Source organism: Takifugu rubripes, chromosome 16 (genome assembly GCF_901000725.2).
Source record: "Takifugu rubripes chromosome 16, fTakRub1.2, whole genome shotgun sequence".
Taxonomy (NCBI): Eukaryota; Metazoa; Chordata; class Actinopteri; order Tetraodontiformes; family Tetraodontidae; genus Takifugu; species Takifugu rubripes.
The window spans coordinates 11,280,373-11,306,153 of record NC_042300.1 but is presented as its reverse complement, the minus strand read 5'-3'; the positions used below and the strand labels follow the sequence as shown (position 1 = coordinate 11,306,153).

The 25,781-nt window shown below is 49.5% G+C and overlaps 3 protein-coding genes across 6 annotated transcripts; 1 reads left to right on the top strand and 2 right to left on the bottom strand.

Annotated features, from left to right (window-relative positions):
• Positions 1-516: 516 nt before the first annotated feature.
• LOC115253041 (uncharacterized) lies at positions 517-4,993 on the bottom strand. Of its 2 annotated transcripts, none has more exons than XM_029849861.1 (20): positions 4,845-4,993; positions 4,717-4,775; positions 4,542-4,628; positions 4,347-4,468; positions 4,112-4,252; positions 3,891-3,974; positions 3,658-3,825; positions 3,489-3,579; positions 3,140-3,357; positions 2,919-3,075; positions 2,631-2,842; positions 2,179-2,553; positions 1,995-2,109; positions 1,755-1,924; positions 1,577-1,665; positions 1,323-1,453; positions 1,034-1,223; positions 823-961; positions 663-756; positions 517-606 (listed from the first exon to the last, which is right to left on the bottom strand). In XM_029849861.1, exons 1-20 carry the CDS (start codon positions 4,865-4,867, stop codon positions 536-538), a joined length of 2,736 nt encoding a protein of 911 aa, XP_029705721.1. In that variant the 5' UTR covers positions 4,868-4,993; the 3' UTR covers positions 517-535. The 2 variants fall into 2 exon arrangements, with proteins under 2 accessions (XP_029705721.1, XP_029705722.1); XM_029849862.1 differs by having other exon boundaries at positions 3,658-3,810.
• A 98-nt stretch (positions 4,994-5,091) lies between these two features.
• Positions 5,092-9,429, top strand: LOC101065687 (potassium voltage-gated channel subfamily S member 3). Of its 3 annotated transcripts, none has more exons than XM_029849865.1 (2): positions 5,092-5,230; positions 7,623-9,429. In XM_029849865.1, exon 2 carries the CDS (start codon positions 7,627-7,629, stop codon positions 9,124-9,126), a length of 1,500 nt encoding a protein of 499 aa, XP_029705725.1. In that variant the 5' UTR covers positions 5,092-5,230; positions 7,623-7,626; the 3' UTR covers positions 9,127-9,429. The 3 variants fall into 3 exon arrangements, with proteins under 3 accessions (XP_029705725.1, XP_029705724.1, XP_029705723.1); XM_029849864.1 differs by lacking the exon at positions 5,092-5,230 and adding an exon at positions 6,962-7,231; XM_029849863.1 differs by lacking the exon at positions 5,092-5,230 and adding an exon at positions 6,962-7,231 and having other exon boundaries at positions 7,620-9,429.
• A 7,406-nt stretch (positions 9,430-16,835) lies between these two features.
• Positions 16,836-25,540, bottom strand: mideasa (mitotic deacetylase associated SANT domain protein a). Its single transcript, XM_011612223.2, has 13 exons — positions 25,009-25,540; positions 22,963-24,598; positions 21,807-22,022; positions 21,037-21,394; positions 20,400-20,466; positions 20,163-20,317; positions 19,982-20,085; positions 19,785-19,860; positions 19,566-19,654; positions 19,031-19,174; positions 18,481-18,597; positions 18,235-18,401; positions 16,836-17,650 (listed from the first exon to the last, which is right to left on the bottom strand). Exons 2-13 carry the CDS (start codon positions 24,358-24,360, stop codon positions 17,392-17,394), a joined length of 3,150 nt encoding a protein of 1,049 aa, XP_011610525.2. The 5' UTR covers positions 24,361-24,598; positions 25,009-25,540; the 3' UTR covers positions 16,836-17,391.
• Between the last annotated feature and the right edge of the window lie 241 nt (positions 25,541-25,781).

The window sequence follows — 25,781 nt, the reverse complement described above, 5'->3', positions numbered from 1 at the left end:
TTGTCGTCCTTTTCGAAGCGAGCATAGAAGGTATTAAGCTCGTTCAGGAAGGTGGTGTCCATGACTGTGGGGCTGGAGCTCATGGACCATCAGTGAGTGTCAGTAGCACGCAGGCCCACATCATCTCACAGAGAGCAGCTGACCTTTAAAGTATTGATCCAAAATAATTCATCTGCACTGAAACAATTACAAGTGTTCACTCCCATTCTATGGTTGGTCCATCTGTACAAAGTGCTGCCAGACAGTTACAGTCTCAGAATGTCCACCTTGAGCTGCCTTTATTTTTAGATGATGCAAATTAAATTTTCCAACCATTCAAGACAACATGTGTAGTTTGTCTTATCAAATAGTCAGACAGGTGGTTTTGGTCACCAGGATGCAGACATGAGGCCAAGATGGAGACACTAGTTTATGGGTAATGCAGCCAGACATCATGCAAGGGGCAATGACTTAGCAAACTGCCACAAATGATCCTTTACTGTTACTTTAGCCAAACTCAACCAATTAAGACAAGAATCCAGTTGCATTTATTTTATTAAATTACAAGAATGGGTCCTGATATCACGTGTAGGAGTGTGCGATCATCTGAAGCAGCACGTTTTTGACCTGTGAAGACAATGAAAATTAACTTTAAAATTTCAATTTATTTGATCAGGACCTACCCTTTCCGGTTTCCTTCTCATAACAGAGCTTATTACAAACTCCATCTTGGGGATTTTTGGCATCACAGACAAATACGTCGCAGTGAACAAAAACCTGGGGAAAGACGACAAACAAGTTTGAGTTTGTGCTTGAAGGAAAAAAATTAAAAGAGGAATTTACCTGATGACTCAAATTATCTTCATCAGCAAAGGCAAACATCTGGACCTCAAATCGCTTAAAATGTGAAGGATAATGAACCCTTTGGTCAACAGGGACAGGATGGAAGATCACTTTGTTTGGGTCCACTGGGTTCACGCACCTGAAGGACAAATACTTCAGTAGTTCAACTCAAGCTACAATTTGACAGAACGCGTCGCAGACCCAGAGGTACCCTTTAATGATGAGGTTCCACCTGGGCTGCGAGAACCTGTCGCCGTCAAGCGTTGCCCAACAGCTGTCCAGTTCCAGCGATACGGCCGCGAGTTTGGTTCCCTTCAGTTCCACCTCAAAATACACCGGCTCCTGCAGGAACTTGAGGACAGGATAATCCGCCTCGGTGTGAAATGCGGCATAGGCGTCATCTAGGAGACCGCACAATGACCCAGTCCGAGCATCACACATTAGATCACAACTAAACTTTGTCAAAAAGTGACTATAAGACTCGATGTGGGACGTCGTACCAGAAGCCACTCGAATTTCAACTTGAAGCTCTCCTTGTGCGTCATCTGCATACGGTTCGCTCCTGCGAGCTCTGGTGTTGAAGGCCACAGCATAGGTGTCATTGATGTCATAGTAGCAGTACACTTTCAGCCTGAGACGACAAACCACATCATTCAGTGTGTATTTTTATAGATAAATTAAAAAAACCACCACTTCTGAGCAGACCTATTTTTGAGGGGATAAACCTCAGGTCATGAAATCATTCAATACTCACTCATACTCTGGCTCATCGTCTGATTTTTCCATCTCAAGTTCACCTGGCAGAGAAATTTCATTTTCATACAGCATCATGTTGGCAAAAAACTAGAGAAGGGGGGGGGGGCAAAATAGAATTAAATAAATTTGTCAGTCAGTATTTGGTAGATGTCTGCATTTGGACTGATTGGGGTTACCTTTCTGTTGGTCCCACAGGAGTTTGCAGTGAAGACGAAATAAGCGTAGCGATCGTCGCTGTAGGCGGGACCACAGCTGGGGTCATTAAGCACAAGCTGACTGGGGTTTAGACTGGGAACCGACTCCAGCTTCACAGCCAGAGCCGTCATGGTACCATTAGGAAAACACTCTGAAAAGGCAGAGCGTGGATTTAACCCTTTGTTTACAGGGACAACATGACAACGGTTTCCCCTACAAACCAGTCAGTGTTTTGATGAACGTGCATGATAGAGAGAATCCTTCCAGGCTCTTTTTGGTTTGAGGATCCGTCAGCGTCACATCAAGTCTGGATCTTATAGACGTTGCTTGAACAGCCTGGAGTGAAGTTCTCTTAAAACCAATCACAAACCAGCAACATGCGATACTAAAAGATTAAGATCATACCTCGTATGCAACATTCGAGCTAGAAAATGGCACCGAAAAACTCAAGTGTGTTCCATTTTCCATCAGGTAGTATTCCCTAGCCAAACTAGATGTGAGCATTTGTTTCCCCACGGTGGTTGCAAAGTTTAAGCCTCGGGTTCCATATTTCACAAGGATGTAGAAGTTCTCCTCGTCGCAGCCACCAGAGATGGAGGGCGAAACTGCAAACGGTCGCCCAATGTTGGCTTTAGAAGGCTCGGCCAATCGGCTGAGTTGCATACCGACGTCGGCCACTTCAGCATGGAGATAAGCCGAATGGGAAAAGGGAACGAGCTCTGGCATGACCAACAAGCCAAAGGTCAAGTGAAGACTGACGACAGTCTTCCCTAGATCTCCCTGTTGGGGGGGGGGGATGTAAAAGAGATAAAGTTTAGCAATCCGACTTGTTGGTAGAATGCAAATTAAAAACTTGCTTTCTGCTGCACGCTGGGGTCTGCAAAAGGCACTTGAAGCGTGAAGAACTTTGAGCTGCTGTCCGGAAAGGTGTGCTCCAGGATGTTGAAGTCTCTGGCGTTGCACTCCTCCACGGACAAAACCCCCGTCGGGATGGAAATGTTGATAAGACAGACATCAGGACCAAAATATCCCAGCATTAAATCAAAGAATTGCTTCTCAGGAACGGTGTCTGTAAGGACAAGTCATAAAACGAGATGAGCGCAGCACGTGTTGCATTTTAAATCAGGAACAGCGAGTCTACCCACAGTCGTTAAGATAGATGGGCTGTAACTGCTGTGGCGTTGTCACAGGAAGGAAGACTTTATATCTCGTGTCCTTGTGCATGGCATCTTCGGTCCAGAGCAGCTCCAACATTGGCTCAATTTGATAAGATGTGTAGTATTTGTTATCCCGAACAAAACTCTGCAAGACATCTTAGCATTAGCTAAGCATATGTATTGAACATTAATGTGAAAGGATCACTTACCTTAAAGTGGCCTCCGACAGACCCGAAAGGAATGTCGAGGATGACGTACACCTCGCCGACCGTGAGGGAGTATTGCCTGGCAGCCACTTCAGCGGGCTCTAGCCTGCTGCCGTTGATGCCCACGTGCACCTCCAGGAGCTGAACCTGGCCGGAGATCAGAGGGTTGATGTACCACGGCAGGAGCCAGCGGATGGAGTTTCTCATGAAAAAGACGCTACCCTGCTCACAGAAGCAGATGAAATTATACATTTTAGGCCTTTTTGGAGCATAAATACTTGGAATTATGGAGTAGGTGACTAAAGTTACTCCTAGATGCTCCATCAACCCAAACCCTGCAATCATAAATCACCCTCTGGTGTTGGGCAAGCAGCCGTTGCGTCAATCCATCGGTTTGCAAATATTATGGAGGTTTTCAGCACAGCCATGGTCACGCCCGAGACCTGCGGAGGGCTCGAGTCAAATAGGCAGCGTGACCACGTTCAACACAAGTGCAGACCTAGAGGAGAACCATGGCTTACATCCTGAGTGAAGGTCTCCGAGGAGGTTGTTGAAGTTCTCAGGAACAGCCTGGTAGGTGTGGTTGTGATCATGTGCAAGTTCTGGGCTTCAGTCACTTCCATAATCTTCTCTTCAGGAGTGAACAGCACCAGATATTTGACTCTCAGACCTGCCTCTCCACCGGGTTTCTGCAGCAATGGAACAGAACATTTAAAAAAAAACAACCCACATATAAAAGAGGATGATGTCAGACCTGTGTAGCTCGACCCATCTGTGACCCTGGGACGGATTGCTGGGGAAGGGCATAATCGTTTGAAGCGGGTCTTCTCACAGATACCTGAAATGAGGCCGCAGCTCTAAGTGACCATCAATCCACACAGTGACATCAAAATGCTTCAGCCTTGATGGGGGAATATAACCACTTATCCTACAGAACACCCCATGACCCCTGAAAAGAACGCCGTCTTCACTTGCCTCCATGTAGTCGCTGTTGCATATAATTTCCCTGGAGGCCCAAGCAGCATAGCGGCAGGTTTTCGCCACCTGGTAAACTTCGTCACCCTTGTGGCTGCCGATCAGTCGGAGATTTAAAATGGTGGTGAAGTCAACGTCTCCCTGCAAACACCAGGAGGAAGAAGCCGTTCAAAAGTTTTAGTTAAAAAAACAAAACCAAAAGCAGGGATTGGTGGATCGTACAAGGCTTCAGTACCGAATTCTGCGCAAAACAGTTTTGAAGAGAGGCGAAAATCACAGTGTTGCCTAGCGGTGATGTCGTCATCCTCAAGCCGCACTGAGAAGCTATTTTTGGTGTAATAACAACCGTGGAGTCATCTGGGGAGGAAATGAGTCCATTTGAAGAGAAATCAGACAAATTAAGCAGAAATGCAAAGAGCTTTTAGCCTACTGAGGACAGCCTCTACTTCCAGATATCGCCCTCCGAGCAGGCTCACATCCACAGACAGGACATTCCCCAAACATCTCGAGTCGACGCCTGGAGGTATAAACAGCAGGATACGGGATTACGTTCACCAGCCGGACGGGGCTGGGAAAGACGGTCACAATGAGAGAAAGACACTTACTTGCAGGTGGCGTATTTTGAGCCTCTAACTTTACAAACGCAATCAGGAAAACAAGCCACCTGAAAAAGAGGAGCATGTTCTCAAAGCTGGAAGGAGCAGATCAAAAAACAAAGAATAAAACCACAAACCCAGATCCAAATAAATGACCCATGGCAGGAAAGGTGGCACAAGGCAGGCAGGCAGCCTTGGAGTGATGATCTCAAAGCTTTATTGGAGTCTCTGGCAGGGTTGGACAACCCTTTGTGCAGGATGAGGGAGGGTGTTCCTCAACAAATACAGCCCCACACAGGTGGATCCTCTTAGAGCCTGATGAGGGGCCCCAATCAGCACTGAAGCTCCATGTTTGGCTCTTTCAAGCTGATTGTCACAACCAACGTCTGCCACGCAAAAGCTTTGCAGTGTAAAGCTGTCTGAATGTGTAAAGTTTGCACATTCAGACATAAAGTATTAGTAGAAGGAAAAGGTCGGAACATGTGGAGGCCTGAGGGCAGCAGATTAATGAAGTGACGAGACAGTAAGAGATTAGGTGCTTTCATGTTTCATATTTTTAAGAAAGAATGTGCAGGCCAACTCACAATCTGCTGAATGTGTGCACACGTAGCAGAGGTGAAATACTCCTCCTTTATTGTAGGAACAGGAGAATACGCATTTTCCCGTGCAGCCAAATACTGTAAGTGGCTGGTTTGGCAGGCAGCCTGCAGGCCTCCTCAGAGGACTGAAATGTCGTTGTGATGATTACGCATACTTTAGCCGAACGGACATTCCGTCCGCTGCCTTAAGTCCCTGCAAAAAAGGCCACTGATGTAATAAAAAGGGACTGCTAATGCATGGAAGTATTGTGAATCTGATTAGATAAAAAATCTTTAAATTGGTCATATACAGTGGTGTACATTTGCACTCCTCCCCTCCCCTCCTCTACCGCTCCTCTACCTCTCCTCTCCTCTCCTCTCCTCCTCTACCTCTCCTCTCCTCCCCTCCTCTCCTCTCTTTCCCTACCTCTCCTCTCCTCTCCTCTCCTCTCCTCCTCTACCTCTCCTCCTCCCCTCTCCTCTCCTCTCCTCCTCTACCTCTCCTCTCCTCTCCTCCCCTCCTCTACCTCTCCTTTCCTCTCCTCTCCTCTCCTCTCTTCTCCTCCCCTCTCCTCTCCTCTTCTCGACCTCTCCTCTACTGCTCCTCTACCTCTCCTCTATCTCTACCGCTCCTCTCCTCTCCCCTCCTCTCCTCCCCTCCTCTCCTCTCTTTCCCTACCTCTCCTCTCCTCTCCCCTCCTCTACCTCTCCTCTCCTCTCCTCTCCTCTCCTCTCCTCTCCTCTCCTCTCCTCTCCTCTCCTCTCCTCTCCTCTATCTCTACCGCTCCTCTCCTCTCCCCTTCTCTCCTCCCCTCCTCTCCTCTCTTTCCCTACCTCTCCTCTCCCCTCCTCTCCTCTCCTCTCCTCTCCTCTCCTCTCCTCTCCTCTCCTCTCCTCTCCTCTCCTCCCCTCCTCTACCTCTCCTCCCCTCCTCTCTTTCCCTACCTCTCCTCTCCCCTCCTCTCCTCTCCTCCTCTACCTCTCCTCTCCTCTCCTCTCCTCCTCTACCTCTCCTCTCCTCCTCTCCTCTCCTCTATCTCTACCGCTCCTCTCCTCTCCTCTCCTCCCCTCCTCTCCTCTCTTTCCCTACCTCTCCTCTCCTCTCCCCTCCTCTCCTCTCCTCTCCTCTCCTCCTCTACCTCTCCTCTCCTCTCCTCTCCTCTCCTCTACTCTATCTCTACCGCTCCTCTCCTCTCCCCTTCTCTCCTCCCCTCCTCTCCTCTCTTCCCTACCTCTCCTCTCCCCTCCTCTCCTCTCCTCTCCTCCTCTCCTCTACCTCTCCTCTCCTCTCCTCTCCTCTCTCCTCTCCCCTCCTCTCCTCTCCTCTCCTCTCCTCTCCTCTCCTCTCCTCTCCTCTCCCCTCCTCTCCTCTCCTCTCCTCTCCTCTCCTCCTCTACCTCTCCTCTCCTCCTCTCCTCTCCTCTCCTCTCCTCTCCTCTCCTCTCCTCTCCTCTCCTCCTCTACCTCCTCTACCTCTCCTCTCCTCCTCTCCTCTCCTCTCCTCTCCTCTCCTCTCCTCTCCTCTCCTCTCCTCTCCTCTCCCCTCCTCTCCTCTCCTCTCCTCCCCTCCTCTACCTCTCCTCCCCTCCTCTCCTCTCTTTCCCTACCTCTCCTCTCCTCTCCTCTCCCCTCCTCTCCTCTCCTCCTCTACCTCTCCTCTCCTCTCCTCTCCTCTCCCCTCCTCTCCTCTCCTCTCCTCTCCTCTCCTCTCCTCTCCTCTCCTCTCCTCTCCGCCCCTCCCTGCCCCCTCTAAAAGGGAGCAAATTGCCGCTGTCCCGCCTTCCCGTCCCGGTCGCTGCAGCACCGCACTTCTCTCCGCACTTCTCCCCGCATCGACCTGCTGCGTGCGCCTTTTTCTTTTTGAAAAAAATAAATCAACCAGAATTTGGATAAGTAAACCAGCCGACTAAAAGTTCTTTTGATGGAAAGGAAGGCTCCGAGCACAGGTACGTGATAGCTTAACATTTTACGCCGAATTTTGGCGAATTCAAGTGTGAGAGACTAAATCTCCAACTGGGTTTGTGCGCGTGTTCTGAAACGCGGCGCGCAAGATCATTTCGGGGTTCACTTTCAACTTGTCCCGGACATTGTTTCATTTGATTTTCATGATAATTCTGCACTTGAGCCCTCAGAGAAGTGACAGCACCGCGCGCTTCTCTGGTTCTACATCGAGCCATTTCCTGTCTGTGGTAGCACTATTGATTTCCCCCCTAATGTGTTCTACAAGCAGTGCAATTAAACATGTCTGCTCTAGAAGACAGCTCCCAGCACCAACGTATCCACGCTCATCTATGAAAGGAAGACCTTATAATATCCTTGTAATGCGTTTCTCAGCAGGACCATGGGGTACGGACAAATCCTCCACCAGCGGGGCAGCGACCAGGACCAGGTCCACCTCAATGTCGGGGGCATGCGGCACAACGTGGACCGGGACACGCTGCTGCGCTTCCCCCACACACGCCTGGCCCGCCTGCTGCGCTGCCAGAGCGAGGCAGCCATCCTGGAGCTGTGCGATGATTACAGCCCGGCCGAGAGGGAATACTACTTCGACAGGAATCCGCGAGTTTTCCTCTGCGTTCTCAACTTCTACCGTACGAGCCGCATCCACATGATGGAGGAGGTGTGCGTCTTTTCCTTCAGCCAGGAGATCGAGTACTGGGGCATCCAGGAGCTCCACCTGAGCCCCTGCTGTAACGGCTGGTACCACGAGAGGAAGGAGTACATCCAGGACATGGACTGGGACGTCAGGAGCGACGACCAGCATCCGCCCAGCGTCGACTCCTCCTTCGAGGATCTCTCTGCTCTCGATAAAGACCTGGCCATGTTTGAGGGCGCCTGGTGCGGAGAAATGAGGAGCTACGTGTGGCTCAGGCTCGAGGACCCGGGTCACTCCAGAGGTTCTAAGATCATCGCCGTGGCGTCCCTCAGCTTGGTGTTGACCTCCATTATTGCCATGTGTGTCCACAGCATGCCAGAGTTCCAGCGCGTGGACGACAACGAGAGACCCATTGAGGACCCGGTCCTCGCCATCCTGGAAGAGATCTGCATCGCCTGCTTTTCTGCCGAGTTCATCATCAGGATGATTGTAGCCCCCTCCCGCAGGAAGTTCTTCGGGAACCCTTTGAACATCATCGACGTCGCCTCCATTTTGCCCTTTTACGCTACTTTAGCCCTGGAAACGGCTGACGAGGAGACCATAGAGGAGAGCGAGGACTTGGAAAACGTGGGGAAGGTGGTGCAAGTCCTGCGCCTCATGCGTGTTTTCAGAATCCTCAAACTGGCGCGTCACTCCATCGGGCTGCGCGCGCTCGGCGCCACCGTCCGCCACAGCTACCACGAGGTCGGCCTGCTCCTCCTCTTCCTCTCAGTCGGCATCTCCATTTTCTCGGCCCTCATCTACTTTGCGGAAAAGGAAGACGGATACTCAGATCTGGGGACCATCCCATCAGGCTGGTGGTGGGCCACCATCACCATGACCACGGTCGGATACGGTGACACCTGCCCCAAAACGCTGGCCGGGAAGCTCGTGTCCACCTTGTGTATCATCTGTGGCCTGTTGGTGGTGGCTCTGCCCATCACCATCATCTTCAATAAGTTCTCAAAGTACTATCAAAGAAACAAAGCCATGGAGGGGACGTGTGTCGCAAGGCCAGAGAGAAAAGACCCCGAACTCCCTTATTACAGCATCAGGGACCTGCTGACGGAGAGCGTGTATCCTTTTATAGGAGCTCTAACCTTCAGGAGCAGTGTGAGCAGCCCGGGGGACGACACAGATGCCTTCAGCCTCCAGGACGTTGAGGTGTATGACAACGACACCTGTGAAAACAAAATACCAAAATGAATTAAAAGCCATTTGATGTGTCACCGTCCTTTTTCCTCCTGCACTACGACAGAGATTTATCAGGCCGCGGACCTGTTTTGTAGCGATGCTAAAGACGGAAAATCTGGAGGGATTTATTTAAACCTCGCTCAGAGGTTCTAAAAGCCTATTTTCTGCTTGAGGAAACCGCGTTGATGCATGTCGGAGGCCGTAATGTTATTGTTTTTCAAAGTAATGCCCGGTATTGATTCGTCTGCTCGCTGAAAGTTCCTGAGATCTTGGCAGCTGCGAGACTCAAATAATGCCAAACAGCACGGTTTGATGTTGGTGGGGGGTGGGGGGTGGGGGGGTTGGTCTGGTCTGCACCGATGACAGGGACGGCCTCTGGAAGCAGGCTGCTGTGCATCGCCGGTGCAGATTTATGTCTCTGGGGGTGGGAATGCTGCTTCTCTGCTGTAATGTTTAGGTCTTGACTGTGGCGTTAGCATGTCTCTGGAGGTCGCTCATGTGGAAATAAAGCTCTGCGACTCAGAGGAAACGTGCCTCGTGTCTGCACTCGGGAGTCAGATCTTTGCTTTTTTTTAACCACTAATTCATCACTTTCCAAACGACTCCACGTGAAACCCCGTGAACCGTCCTCGCAACCCTCCCCGAACTGTTTGGTTTTTACTGGCCCAGAAATGATCGATTTCCTGTCCTTTGTGATCGTCTCTGCTTGGATGAGCTGCAGGGCTGCAGATGTTACCGGTCTTTGCACCACGGGGGGGTTAGCAGACACAGATGAGCGTTAGCATCCCAACGTAATTGCAGTTAATTAAACAGGAAAATGAGTTTGATGGTCTTAACTACACATTTGGGCATCCGGTGTGCATGGTAACACCTCGCCAAACTGCTTCATTCACATTTTTCCCACATTGTCAGCTGACTTTTATTACAACCATTAAACCAAGTGGAGACAAACGTTGAGCTCTTGCAGATTTCAGGTCAAACCCCACCGCGATCAAAGCCAATATTGGATTTTCCTGTGTTGTTCTCTTGGTCCTGGATGATGTTCTGTTCTGCTTTATTGTGTTGGTATTAAATCTGATCTTTTGCAAATAAAATAGACCGAAGCGAGAACTGGCGGAGGTTTGAGTCCAATTAATCCGAACGTTTTTGACTCTGCGATCGGGTTTGTTGTGAGCGATGAGCTGGTTCTTCTGCTGAAGAGTGATCGACATCCTCTGCTCCTCACCGTTACTCCCAGTGTTGTAACTCTGGGTAGTGGATTGATATAACGTCAAGAATAAAATAGCTTATTATTGATTTTCTGACAGGATGCAGAAGATGCCTGCTGTGAAGTAAATAACCACAGGTCTTATGAATGTGTTTAGGTTTAAACTAAAACAGGTTTAGGCTTATGTTTAGGTTTACACTTGCTTTATAAAATGAACTAGAAAGGGCAGCAATGGAAGCTAATTAGCTTTAGCATCATGTTTCAGTCAGTGTTCTGTGACAATAATTAGACTCCTGTTTAATTAAATGAACCACATCAAGCTCCTTTTACACGACATGAGTGGCATTTGTCACAGGATATTAACGTAAAGGGGGGGGGGGCAATTACCTGTAAAGGTCGTGGAGCACAAATGTCCCTTTTGTTAAAAAAAAGGCCTATTTCTGAGTTCCACTTTAACCTTGTGCTTCAATAAAACTTCTCCAGGGTTGAAGGGAGACGCCTGAAACAGTCTTCCTCAGCGGCGAGCGGATGCAGGGGGGTCAGGAGAATTGGATTCCTGTCAGAAGCACTGTGGTCACACTCATGACTGAGGAATAAAAGCAAATCAATAAAACCTATTTAAGCTGTTTTCTCTCTTTGTCGGCGTTTTGACGTTGATTTGAAGCCAGAAGTTGGTTCCCGGAGCAGTTTCTCAGCCAGCATCCTGGTCTGGAGGGGATTCTTCTGCAGTGGCCGGGCGCCGCTGTTAAATAATGAATGAGGCCGGAACCTATGGCAGATGTGTTCATTTTACACACACTATGGACACAGATGGAGTGAGAACGGTGAGTTAGTTCGAGGTAAGCGCCTCGGGGTCCATGCGCCAGCTCATTCAGAAGGAAAAGGGCACTCGCAGTGATGAATGTGCCGAGAAAACACGGGCCAAAGGTGTTCCCACCTAAAGGAAAGCCGTCGTTACAAAGACATTTATGGTTCTGCTGGGTCGGTCAACAAAAGGCTGTATCGTGCTTACTCTGAATCACATCACATTTGTAATAAAAGTGTAATAATGCTGCTTGATTCATCTGGTTGGACGTGGCTTCACTCGCTGCTCGCTCTGGATGCAAATGATGTCACCAGGGCGAGACGGCCGCTCCCGCAGCGCTGCGGTTCTGGACATGTGTCCTCGGTTCTGGACAGGCTCATATGCAAATGAACAGATCGCTACACGTCAGCAGGAGGACCCCAAACCAGCCTTGTTCTGCTCAAAGGTCCCTTCCTGTTTAAAGAAACCTTCCTGGTTTCTGTAGGGCAGAGACACATAATCCACTGTCCCCGTGCTACCGGGGATCCTCAGGGGAGGGGTTCTGAGCCTCCACGTGCCCCGACCCGATTGTTCTCGTGCAGCATGATTCCTCTGAGAGCTCGGCTTTGCCGATGGATTCGGTCCATCCGTGTTTGCACAGGTTACGTGAGGTCACATCTCTCCACTAAATCTCCTCATGTGTTAATTACAGGCTCACCGACATCAAAGTTGAATTCAGTTACGCTAATGTGTTATCGGAATGAAAGGGAACCTGAGCCAAGCCGGCCGGGTATGAAGTATGTAGAGAACACGTCTGCACCTCTTAGGAGGGATGATGAAGTGGCACCTCGGTAACCATCAGAGGGTTGCAATGACCAGTGGGAGGGTTTAATGGAGGCTGTTAAAGAGAGCAGGAGAACTCTGAGTCCTGCCAGTGAATCAGGAGAACAGAGGTGGAGGAGGAGAGGACGGGAATGGAAAGACACAACATTTGGTCCCCCCAAAACAGAGAGGAAGAAGTAGATCATTAGTATATCCTCATCCTGGTGGGAGAAAAACCCACCACAAGGATTTGGATTATTTGTCCTTTCCTTTACGTCCTTTGACGCCTCTGGAAAACCTTTCAGCCGTGAAGCTTCTGCTCTGCGCTTCAGCCTTTAACGACCGTCGCAGGATCGCTCCTCTTGGCCACCGGGACGCGTCGCCACTGTGATTGTGTCAGCATTTCTAGTGTCAATAAGCCTGTTTAATTAATTAAAATCAATGGTGATCTGCAGCTCTGCTAACCATGCAGCTAATGCTAATGCTAATGCTATCTATCTATCTATCTATCTATCTATCTATCTATCTATCTATCTATCTATCTATCTATCTATCTATCTATCTATCTATCTATCTATCTATCATTGTTTGAGGTGACTTTGTCCACCCATTTGTTGGGTGTCGATTCAGCATTAAAATGGAAATGGATTTCATGCTGCTGTGAGGTCCAGAGCACTTAACAACGCTCCGAGGGCACCGCTCAGCCCATAATTGCCCATCCCCCCCCCCCCACCCTAACTTGGTGATTGGTCCGAGGACCTTGGAGATAATTGATTTGTGAATTTTCTTATCAATGCGGTGGCGACGCCCTGGCACACATGACGGCAGCGGGGGGGGGGGGATCGTGCCAAGTCCCAGTGACGTTTTCCCGAGCGGTTGATCAGTTGATCTGAAAGCAATCAGCCGCCTGCCTCGTGTTGGCAGCCTCCCAGATGTGGACCTCAGCTGATCCAGCCCGGCTGCTGCCAGCACACCAGCAGATATTTTAAGGCCTCTATTGCTCCGTGCACTCTATCATGTGAGTTCTCGGCGCTCGGCTACAGAATGATTGGCGCTCTTATGTCTGGCGCCATGTTGTTGCGTTCATTCTGGTGAGCTGCACAGCCAGGCCAGTGTGCGTCTGCATCAGTGTGTCAACAGGAGGTCGCTGATCCGAGCGATTTTCTCCTCTATTAACACTCGCCGAGGAAAAATGTGTGACTGAGCGGATCCGTTTGCTCTTTGTGTGGTCATTAAGTCTGATTTAGACGGTTCCCCGGCACCAGAGGAGCTGTCGCTATCGATCGAGCGGAAAGGAAAAGAAAGGTTGGGTGTGTGTGGCCTTTTTGTCATTTCAAATAGGCAAACGTGTCACCGAGTCGAGAAACGAGCGTTAAATCACTGTTGTCGGAACAGTTTCCACAGAAAAATGCAGCTTTTAGAGATTAGAGGACGCAGCACGAATGCTGCAACCAAAAAAATCAAAGCAGCAAATAATAAATTATCTCCTGGGGTAAAAGTTGGTCTCTAATGTCCCCGCCCTCCCTGATGCTAGCCAGGATGCGGGCTGAGGTTGGCAAAAAAAATATGCAGACAAACATCCACTCAAGCACCTTCTTATTGAGTCATGCTGCTGCAAACGCGGCCAATACCGGACCGGAAAACAAATAACTGGATCAATGTGGCGTCGATGTTCCCGCTGCACGGGTGGAAACGCCGCGCGCTTTAATTAATCGGGGCTCATCGCCGTCTGGAATCGAGCTGCAGCCAAAAGGGGAGACGAGAGGTTGGTGTTCGATGCCGATGACCCGCCTCAGCAAAGGCCTGGAGGCACAGAGCAGCACGTGATGGTGCAGAAGTTCACGGTTCGAAGGAAAAACAAATGGAAAACAGCTCATACGTACGTCTCATCCATGCTAACGTTGACCTGGATGTTCAAGGGCCGGTTGAGGAAGCCCCACTGGGGAACATCTCGGGTCCCTTGTGCAGCTCTGTCCACTAATGGAGTTCTGGCTGCACGCCTGCATCGATCACAGCGCGGCATTAGCGAGGAATTCCTGATTTTAACGCATCGGGATCTGTCCTCGGGTGACTCTTCATCACACCAGAGGCCGCTCAATCAGCGCGGAGGTGGAGGACGGGCGGAGGCGAGGGGGTCAACGCGGAATCGGACAGATAAATCAGAGCTGCGTGGCCGTTACATCTGCTCCCCTCTGACAGGGGCACGGCTGCATGTCGATGATTTTATGATGGATGAGGAATTCCGGAGGCCCGAGGAACACGGTGATGGATCATGAAGAAGTGGAATGGGACACAAGCCAAGATTGAAGGGGGAAAAAAAAGAACCCGAGAGTTGACATTTTTATTCCCACCGCAGCGATTAAAATTTCTCGCTCTGATCCGGAGCTTCTCACAGGTGCCCCCCCCCCCCCAGCAAAGACACGCGTGTGCGGGCAGAATGAGAAGGAAACCAGGAAGGGAAAAGGTATGTGGTCACCATCTACGGCCTCGGACGTAGCTCCACATCTGGTAAAAGTCATGTGTATAGCATGGCTAATAGCTTAGCATTAAAGCTACTCCCACCAGCACAAGAAATGTTTGACTCTCATAATGGACCATTAAGCACCGGCGCTGCTCGCCGTCATAATACGCCGATAACCTTGTGTTTCCAGCAGAGACCTGATGGCTCGTTGATTTTCTTTCCTGATATTTTGCTGGGATCTACATATTTCTCGAAGCTGCCGGAACGCCGACGTCCCTCTGGGACCTCGGACGGGGATCCTTTATTGGTTTGTGTATTGTTTCTGTCAGCGGAACAGGGAGCATTTTAAAGCGTTTAATCTGGCAGGTGCTCCTCTAAGATGACACACATCTCACCTTGATGCAGGGAGGCGCTCTGGAGACTAATAGGGCCTATTGCTCATCACCCTGAGAGGGCGAACGCTGCTGACTCCAGTAAAAATGCTGTGAGGCGACCGCGTTGGTCCGACTAACGGGGACGAGGACGACGGACGAGGACGCCGGTTGAATGGAGAGGTGTCGGGTCAAGAGGGCGAGCCAGCGGACGGCGTCCCTCAGGGACGCACGTCGAAACTGAGTAGGCCTTTATGTTAGCGGTCACAACAAGGACGGTCAGACCGCCGCCTTGGGTGAACCCTCTCTGTGGTAAAGACGGAGGCGGAAGGCGCCCGTGTCTCCACCTCAGTCTGTTTTAATCACAGCCGGTGACGAGGAATTCGATCATGGCACTTTGGGATGGATGGAAAAGTCCTTCTTACACCGGACAAATGGCACTTCAGAGAGACAAAATCATTTGTGCGTGATTGAGGCCTGCCCATGTGTCACACACCAGAGTTTATGAGTGTATTTAATGTAGGAGTGACACTGACCTGCAGCCTGGGGGGTCACACCCTGAGCATGATCAAAGTTTTATAGCCGGGCGGCCGGCCATCAATAATCTGGAGGGGCGATTTTGCTTTACGTCAGACGCGGCCTCGGCCATGCTAACGAGGAACCATCGATCTCCTCATTTCTCTTCCAGACAGTCGTGACATTGATCCAAGGCTTCGCCCTCGTCTCTCCATCGCCACGCACCAGTCTGGCGGGCGTTGGCTTCCCTCTCCAACCCATTGTTAGCTAGCTTGCTAATGGTCCGTATTAGCAGCGCGCCCTCCGTTCAGAGACGACTTCTGTTCCCCGGCTGCTTCATCACATAAACGGACCCTCGGCAGCCAGAGTCAGTTCCAGACTCCTGTAATCAGTGTCACACATGTCCAGATGTGATTACAGCTTCGTTTGATTAATAAACCACTGCGGATTTTAAAATCGCTTGATGGCACTTTAGTATAATTACGATTTGTCCTCTACGGAGACTTTTTGTTGCTGCCAGTAAATATATGGTTAAGTTAAAGTAGCTTACATAGAATATAGCTGAATTAAAGGTATTTTCCAAGTTCCAATTTCACTTTATCACAAAAAAACATGAAGGTCTTTTGAAGCAGAGATTTTTTATGTCTGTGAAGTGGGATCAGGATAAATTGTGACAAATGCAGGAGGTAAGGCACATTTTCAGTGACAGAATTCCACTTTTTGTGAAGGATTTAAGGAAAAGGAGTTGCCTGACAGCCCTAGGTGGTAGCTCAGTCTGGGGCGTTGGCCTGAGGGTTCCGAGTTTGAGCCCCAAAGAAAACAAAATGAGTTTTAATACGAGGGAAAAAAATCAGCCCTGAAATTTTCACATGAAAACCAGCAAATTTGGTCTTGGTCTACTTTGCAAACATCTTTTAGAACGCAAATGAACGCAAGTCAAAGAAGTGAAACCCGGTTTATGAATATTGTGTCGGTGCTGCTACTCAGCTCAGGAGGAGCTGCAGGGTTCGGATTTTGTTTCTATAACAAAGTCTTAACGATGATAAAGCGACAGAGCAATAATGACACAATTTCCATTATGTCATTAGTCTTTATGTTCTGTGCGCGCACCAAGCAGCGGAGCCAGACCGTTTTTATCTGCGTCCCCTTGGCTCCACGGGCAGGCCATCACCCAGCGTCTGCAGCTAATTTCTGCAGAAACGGGCCAAATTAAACGAGAGCCGCCAGGTTGTCGATACAGAATGTTCCTCCTGCTGACAGGAGGCGTCTCGCAGGCGTCCAGACGACGCTCCCTTTAACTGTGGGTGAGCAAAGTTCCATGTCCAAATTAAGATAAGGCTCATTTCTGCACCTGAAGAGAATTGGATAAGAAACTGGCCCTATGAATTTAACCTTCGATTTAAAATCCTTAAATTAAATGTTTGTGTTCGCAATTTCCTGATCTAACAGAAAATTTTTGATTTAAAATTAAAAGGAACCTAATCAATCAGAGACATGTACTCATATACTCAGCCGGTGCTGCCACCCACCGGAATACAGATGTACTGCAGCCAAAACATGTGGAGGAACAGATTTTTAATAATTTTCACCTCATTAGTCATATTGCAGCAGATATTAGTTATTATATTACCAAATTCATTGCAAAATACAGTGTCATAAATACATGTCAATACTTTTTTGTACATCAAAGGTCCCTTAGCTGTAAAAATAAGTGTATAACAATGTCACAAGTCGCATGAAAACCTGCAAAATATTTTCTCAAGAATTTAAATACATGTCCTTCCTTTATATTTCTTTAAAAGGACTGCTATACTTTGATCTTGACGGATGTTCTCTTTGCTAAATCTTAAAAAATAACATAGCAATTAAGTCCACGCTTTGAAAATCTATAATATTTTGACATATGTTCAATTAAATAACTGATATAAAAGGCAAAACCGGCAAGCAGAAGTGTTTAAGTGCATTTACAAGGAAAAAACTTTGAACATTTTTTTTTTTTTTTAAAAATACAAAGGTTTGGAAATGGAGTGCACCTTTGCAGGTGCACCACGCTCATCAGGAAGAGTCTTTTCACCCCTCAGACACCACGCTCAGTCCATTGACTCCCCCCCCCCCCTCAGTGCCAGTCTTCATCATCGTCATCCTCCACCTCCGACGAGTCTTCCTGGCCGCTGACGTCCGCTTGCGGTGTCACGCCGCTCCCATTCTCCCGCTGAAATTCTGCTGCCGACGCCGCCGCCGCCGCCGCCTTCCTGGCTCGGGCCACAGCCGCCGCCTGCTCCTCCTCCTCTTTCTGCCGCAACGCCGCCGCCTTCTTCTCCTGCTCGGCGTGACTCTTCATGTGGGCGCTCCGGCTCTTCACTTTGTAAAACACCCTGAGGAGCAGAGCAGTCGCAACCTTACACACTCATGTTGTCAGAAAGGACAGCGCGGCGGTCCGGAGCGGCTTCCTCGCTCCCCCCCCCGTGCTGGTTCGGTGCTGAAGCAAGAGCCGAGATGGGTGATCTGACACCCAATAATGCTGGGCGCCCCCTGCTGGCAGGATGTAATAGCCGCATAAACGCCAGTCTCCACCACTGCTCCATGAATGCTGGGCAGAGTCCTCCCCATGGACACCATTGCAGTGTCTGGTTGTCACATGCACGACACGTGTCTGATGTCATTGGTGAGTCCGCAACATTTAATAGAACCGGTTTCCTCCAACACGACAGAGCTCCCGTGTGGAAATGAATCCGGTCTAATTCAGATCTGCGTCAGCAATAGTCATCTGAGCAAACAGACACGCCCTCGACACCGTCCCGTGACAACGCAACAGAGGACGCGACACACTTCCCTCTGACCTGGTGGCAGCAGCAACTGAGGGAAACACCACCTCTTCTCTTTGCAGTGACCTTTGAACTGCAGTCTTTGTACCTGAATTTGAGGAAAAATATATTTTCATGTGTATATTTGGCTGTACCTGCTGCATTTCTTGCATGGAAACACTGCATCGGTGTCCTGAGGGGGCTTCGTTGGCTCTTTGCTCTTCTTGGCTGCAGGTGCTGGTCGAGGCCTCGGGGCTGCTGTCAGGGGAGGAGTCTCCTTAATGGCGACGGTCGGCTCTTTGATCATCACCATCGTCCCCGCCTGGAGTGCAGGAATTGAAGCAGTCTTTGTTGGACGATTCATTTTGACTCCAATCAGGGAAGGAGTGCGACATACGTACATAATCATGAGCCTGTAGGGACTGCGCCACCCTCGCCTGATGGCTGCTGTCCAGGCCCCGGTCGGAGGCGCCGTCTTTATGGTCGTCTGCCTCCGGCAACTTTGACAGCTGTGAATTCTGCAATGATCAGGAAATCTCCGTCGGAACACTTTCAAAAATCAACCAAAGCAGTGAGCTGCATTCAAACGATCCATCACACACACACGACGTCTTGGATGTAAACGGTCCACAGGAAGCCCTCAGTCTGGCGTAAGCATGCTTTTATTTTGGTAAACGGTTACCACCCGGTTGGCTACGTTGGTTATCAAATCCTCTGTATTTAGGTAACGATGTTTACTGCTAAGTAGAACAGGAAGTAGCAGATAAAAACACATGAAACACATTTTGTTCTCCTGCCATTACAAGAAAAGGGTCAGAAAAGCAGAACTTCAAAAGTATTTTACAGACTGAGTTTAAGAGCAGATAAAGAATTGAAGCGGGTATTTTTAAAAGCTCCATTTCCTCCATCTCTTTCTCTCTCTTCAAGGCACGATGCGGCCACTCACTCTACCTTTTCGTCCACCACGGCGTCCAGTTGCTTCTCTGCTGGCGACTCCGGAGGCCCGAAGGTTAAAATCCCGTTACGTCCGATCTTCACCTGCCTCTTATACGTGTAGTAAAACTCCACGCACTGAGCCACAGTCTTTGACTGCACCTTAAAGATGAAAACATTTTTTTTGGATTGACAACTTATTGTTGGATTATTGGCTAATCTTTACAACATTTAGGCAACGACAAGTTCTCGATGCTGGCTCTAAAAAATGAGGACAATTCCCATAAACCCACTTACTCCTCGATGCACGATTGTTTTTATTGCACGTTGATGAAGAGCAGACGTGTCCTGTTTGCAAAAGTTTTCCATTACATCTGAATCACAAGCCCCTGAAGGCGGCAACAGCTGGAAAAATCTGTATTTCAGCACCGAGACGCCCAAACTAATGGCCGATAGTTCTGGCAGCAGCAGTTCTTCTGCGTCAAAGCGCTACGAGCAATACAGCTTTTAGCCGTTTAGCTAACTAGCGGGTTAGAAAAATGAATGTGCGCACCAGTTTCTGCACCATAAAAAAGTCCTTCCTGTAGGCAGAGATCCCCTTGTTGAAGTATCGCTTCTCCTCTGCAGTCCAGCAGTCGCAGCCTGGGAGGAAATTAAACACAGGGTAGGTTGGCGCCTCGCTCACACCAGAAAAGGAGAGAATAGAGGAAGTGAAATCAGAAAACTTGACGGTGGAAGAATGAAGAGGCAGCTCTTTTGCGTCGATCTTCACCTGAGTAGTGATAACCAGCCAGACGGTGGCCTCTGGGGAAGAGTGGATCCCGGAGCATCAAACGCTCCAGCGTTTCCTTAAAGGGGATTACACGCCAGTCATTAACTATTTGAAGGATTAATGCACTTAACGGCTGGACTAACTGATTTTTCCTGTTCCTGAACATTGAGCAAGTCATTCTGAATCACCGAACTCACCAGGATATCACCACCACATTCGTGTAAACAGTGTAAAACCAGCTCCTGGTTGGTTCCTCCCCCTCTGAGCACGCTGGAGCAGGCCATGCTCATCAGCTCCTCCACTAATGAAGAGAGGAAAGCCACAGTTTCAGCGCCGCCCAAGCATAATCGCTACAGAGGGCTCGGCGGGAGGACCAACCGTGGTACTGACGGCTCTGCTGTTCGCCAGGCTTCAGGTGGGACTCGTCCGCGGGCTGCCAGACCAGGTCAGCCTTGTGCTGGTCGAACTGGGAGTTGTGTTGTTCTTGCAAGGTGGGGATTTCCGCCTGATACCTCTCGCCGATGTTGATGCGCCTGCATGGACAACAACAGGGTTGGGGTGGCATTGACAGCACAGCTGGAAACCGGAACGGCCTGTTCTGGCGCTCGCACTTACGGCTCAAGGCTGACGGGCGTGGCATCGGTGATCAGGGGCAGCACAGGAGGCGTTACTTCGGAACTCGCTAACAATAGCAGAAAAAGAATAAATAAAAAAAAGATATTAGCAATATTACCAGACATCACCGACGGGAAGCTTCACCTGGAATGACCAGACCAGAATTTAGGGATCATCTACAAAGTGCAGTAAAATCAACAGGAGCAAAGACAAATTCTGCATAATTAAACATAATTATTGGAATTTCTCTGAATAAAAATTGTCAGTCATGATTAGTTTTTTTTTCTGTTTGTATTTTACACTCTTTTGGGTGTTTAGAGACGGTCCCTTACTGCTGCTGGAGTTGACTGTGAGCAACCTTCATCCATCTGAGGATGACTTATACCCCAGGGTCTACATTTCTAAGGCTGAAATATGATGCTGTTAGTGCAACTCCCTGAAGTTTCAAAATCTTTCCTAATTCTAAATTAAGAAAATATGCAACGTTTACTTCATATCGGACAAAATCCATGTTTATCTTTGTCTGAAAGGGGCCAGAAAGTTCAAGTTGAAGTTGAAGATTTACTCAGAGTACCACCCCACCAACTTTACTGTAAACAAATCGGTTGCAACGGTACTTTAGAAAGCTCAGACTTACCGGAGCGCAAAAGACTGCGCGTCGCCGATTTGGGAGTCGGCGGTGGGAGCGGCAGCGGCGGTGGCGGCAGGCTTTGGTTGCTAGCAATGTTGGCCAGAAAGGTGGAGCAGTAAAGTCCTGAGCCCTCACGCATGGGAGACAGAATGGGTGGAGGCGTGTACGGGGGCAGGGCGGCGGGGTGTTCGGGCAGGCGTACCGGAGAGCGCAGGTTGCTCTGGTAGGAGGAGATGGTGGAGTAGAGGGATGGAGGGATGAACGTGGATGGTTTGTGCGGGGGGATAATGAGAGGCTCGGGCCGAGGCCGGCGCTTGAATTTGGATTTTCCGTCCTCGTCCAGCCCTGGATTGGTTTCCTCATCCTGGGTAGAAGTCAGTTTAAGTTTAAGGATTACATCAAAATGGTATGCAAGTATAGGTAGCAATAAAACTTATGGGAATAGTTGAAAGTTACACCCTCAAGTGTCTTATTTTACATTAAAAAAGGTTAAAAAATCTCAAAGGACACAAAATACATTTGGATGCTAAAAACAGTTGACACGGCAACAGAGCTGAAGTCAGCGTAATTATTATAAATGAGGGTAAATGCACATTAGGTAACATTTTACTTCAAGCAATATTATATAATATTGAAAACATTAAAATAATGAATTCAAACAGGTTTACTTCATCGTATGGACCATCACTACAGAACAATAGAAATGTAGCCCCGCCTCCGAGGGGGCGTGGCCTCGCAGTAAAGCTTCATCATCATCATATCTGTTCAACACTCACATGTCCGAAACTCTCCGTTATGGAGTTTCGGAGTGATCGCCGACGGGCCACGATCACGGAGGGTTTGCGATCCGACGGTCCGGCGGGCTGCTCTCCCGGGCCAAGTCGCCCGGGACCCCAGTTGCCATGATTGTCCGGTTGTATCCGGTGCACCGGCACGGACACGGGCATGATCAGAGGCAACATCATTGCTTGTCTGCCTGTAACAGCATCTTCCTGTTGAAGCACAAGCGCACACAGACAGGAAGATGAGGAGGGAAAGTGACTAAAAGAGAGGAAGTAGGAGGGAAAAGAGGGAAATGGTGTAGTGCTCTACAAAAAATAAAAAAAAAGTTAGGCAGCCTGAAAGAAAGAGCCTATAATGAGGATTAAATCACTGGAGGATTATTCATAATCCCGAAGCAAATCAGCAGAACAGTTGTTATTTCAACTCACTAGGGTTCAGAAATATGTTTTTATAAAATGCCAACCGAGGATCGCACATGTCAGCCAGGAAATAAACAGCCATTTTATCTGCATATTTCCACAGGCAAGCGCGCTCGCTGATAAAATCCCAGCAATCGAATTTACGGTTTACAGCTCAGAAACATAGGAGGACGGACGCCGCTCTCACAGAAATAGTGCCTGGTTTGGGTTTTCAGGTGGCGATTAAACCTGTTTGGCCTGTGCTGCAGTGTGCAGGAGGGCAGCTGTGCAGGTTGACAGCGGGGGCCCCTCCCTGGACCTGCTGCCTGAGGAATGTGGAGGTGTGCAGACATGCAGTCGCTCCTACCTGCACATTCACAAGGCGCCAAAACCCGACAGCGGGCCCGATACTCCTCCGGGTGTCAGCGTGCTGACACCCCTGCCTCAGAAATTAAAAAAAAGGATAGCGCTTAACTTGTTTTCGCACGTTTGATGAGCCACAGTTGCAGTGGAGGGCACTGCCTTTGATAGGTGATCAGATAAGTGATCAGATAAGTGGATCTAATACAAGATCCACGTGTCAGGTTGCACCAAATCTTTGGAGGGGTTCTGCACCGAAACAGGGTTCTTTCTCTACCAGTTTGCCACCTGTGCCATAAAATGAGCATCAGCTGCATATTTAAGATTTAAAAACGGGTTAAAAATCAACTTCGGGGAGGAATAAGTGTGTGATTGTTTTGCATTTTTATACCTTGGTCAGTTTAGCAGGCTCCATTTTCGACGCCTGCTGGGCCAGCGTCTCCAAATTGATCTCCTTTGAGGCCCTCCTCCGCCTACTGGTGATCTGAATGACCCCTCCCGTTGCTGCTTGGCTCTCCGCGCCGTTCTGGGACGTCTCTTTGGATTCTTGAGGCCAGATGTTCATTGGAGGGGGACCGAGCGGGGACTGTCCCTCCCTGGAAAGGCGACGGGAGCGCCGAGGCGCAGCCAGGGGAACATCTGAAGGCTCCGTGGGATGAGCAAGGAACTTCTCAGAACACGGGTTGGAAACCGATGATGCGTCGCACATCTGACCGTCTGCTTCCTGCCGAGTCTCCAGGGACTGTACATCCGCCTTTACGGGCATGGTAACAGGGGGACCAGGATCGGGAGGCTGGTAGTTCGCATAGTTCTGGCTCTGTTGCAGCTTTGGTTGCACCTGAAGCTGCGTTGTGTCCTGCTGTGGCACATTTTGTTTCTGCAACTGCTGCATTTGCTGAAAGTGCTGCTGTCGCTCCTGCAGCTGCTGCTGCTGCTGCTGCTGCTGCTGCTGGTGGTGGTACTGCTGCTGCATTTGCTGCTGTTGGATTTGTTGCTGCAGCTGAATTTGATGCTGCTGATGGAGCTGCTGCTGCTGCTGCTGCTGCTGCTGCTGGTGGATTTGTTGCTGCTGCATCTGGTGGAGCAGTTGCTGCTGGGATTTAGGCTGCTCGCCGTACGACATGTTCCGGACTCCCTTATTTCCTGGGAATAAAGAGTAATAGCCGGATGAAAACTGTTTGCTGGGCCTGAACATGGCCTGGAAGGGCTGCGGTATGGACCCCTGCAGGGTGTGACTGGGCACGTGGGGCTGACCCTGGAGGTCCACACCTTTGTGAGAATGCTGATACGCCTGCAGCTGAGCCTGGTGCATCGCAGCCATGGCGTGCTGTTCCCACTCAAGTCCCCTCCCCTGAGCCTGAGGCTGGCTGGCGTCTCTGTAAGCCTCGACGTTCGCCGGCAGTTGATTGTCTCCCCCTACCGATAGGGTTCCCCCCTCGTGGACTCCTTTGTGGAAAGGCATCTGACCTCTGCTGTTCACGCCGCTCATGTAGGGGCTAAAGTTTTGTCCCCATGCAGACTGGGGAGTTTCCTGAGACCAACCAGGGGCCTGCATGGGCTCCTGGTGCATCCACTTCACAGGAGCCGGCTGCTGATAGTGTGGTAGACTTTGGGGCCCTTTTTCAGGGTTGTAAACTCCAGAGCTGCTTGCAGAATCAGGGTGGGTTACCTCCATAGCTGGAGGTCCCATACCATAATAAACCTCCCCAGAATGCTGCACGGGCTCCTTCATGGCAGCACCCCGATGCTTGCCGCTCTTGTCGGTGTTAACTTGAGGGGGAAGACTCATTGTAATTAGAAACAGTCCTAACTTGGATTTCTCCGTGTAAAGAAAATGTCCAGCTACTGCCTGTGTAGTGTGCTCTCACTGGCTGCGCCTAAGGGATCCTTCTCCAAATTGCTAACTATTTTTATGGGATATACAACTCCTCTGGGGTGGTGCAGAGTGGAGAGCACACGAAGTTCCTCCCAGGATCAAAGCTGAAGCTGGTCGTCCATTTCTTCTCATCCTCCTTATGGTGCCAGACCTTGTGAAAGAAAATTAGGGTTTAGACACTTTTTAATGTTCTCTCAAGGCAAACTGTTTTAGCTCGGTCGTGCCCTGTAAAGAGGAAACTGGGGCCTACTCGAGCATGGTCAGTCAATAAAATTCAGTGAGACAGAAGGCCTCGGGAATATAACGGATGCAACAGGCCTGTTTTGGTTTTTTTTTTTACACTTTCTTTGCTCAGGACCGTGCAGATCAAGTTTGATTGTCAGAAGCAACAAGGCGCCTGTCGTGCAGCTGCCATTTGGCACAACAAGAAATACAGGAAACGAAGGACCTTAAATCAGCAGGCTGCAAACGCCGAGCTGGATCCACTGACGTTGAGTAAAAAGAAAGCAACAAGGAAGCAAGAAAACGTGTTGGGCAACGCCGCGGATTCGGTGTGTTTACCTTACAAATGGTGCACAATCCGCTCCACAGTCAGCCCCACGGAGCCACTTTGCTTTCGATCAAAGTCGACTCCATGCAGCTTCATGAACGCCTCAAATGTCATAACTCTGACAACTTTCCCCCGAGTTTCGCCGCGCACAAATATGGCGATCAGGCGGATTGACGATCCCGCATAAACATAATCCAAAATCCGGGGAGGCTCGAAGTCGTTGCACTTTAGAGGAGAAACTCTAGAAAAACATATCCAAAACTTTCTCCCCGCATCAACTGGCTAAACGGCACATGAGAGGGCGCCTGCGTGAGAGCTCCGCCGTGCGGTGGTCTGCTCCGGTATTTCCGCAGATTTCAGCTCCGCAACGCGGAGCCGCACGCTGACTCAGCTCCAACCTCCGTTTTATCCAGAACGCATTCACCGCAACGAAAACGCGCAAACACGCATAAAGTTATGCGGGACACAAGGTTGCTCTTACGCCCCAAAACAGCTCAACTCGCATCCTGTTATCCAATCCGATTGCCTGGCCACTCCCTTTGTCATATCCGCGTACGTTTGTTTTGGCGTCACGGGCTGCCCAGTGGGGCGGAGTCTCAGTCCATCATGCGGAAACAGATTGTTGTGAAGTAAACTGCGCTGCAGGCAGCAAGGCACTTACAAGCATCTGCAGGTGGACTTGGCATCGGCCTGAGCTGCCATGCAGGGGAGTGTTATATTCAAAACAGAGAAAAGGATGACGAGCAGAGTTTAAATCACAGTAAAGCCCAATTAAAGCACTGAT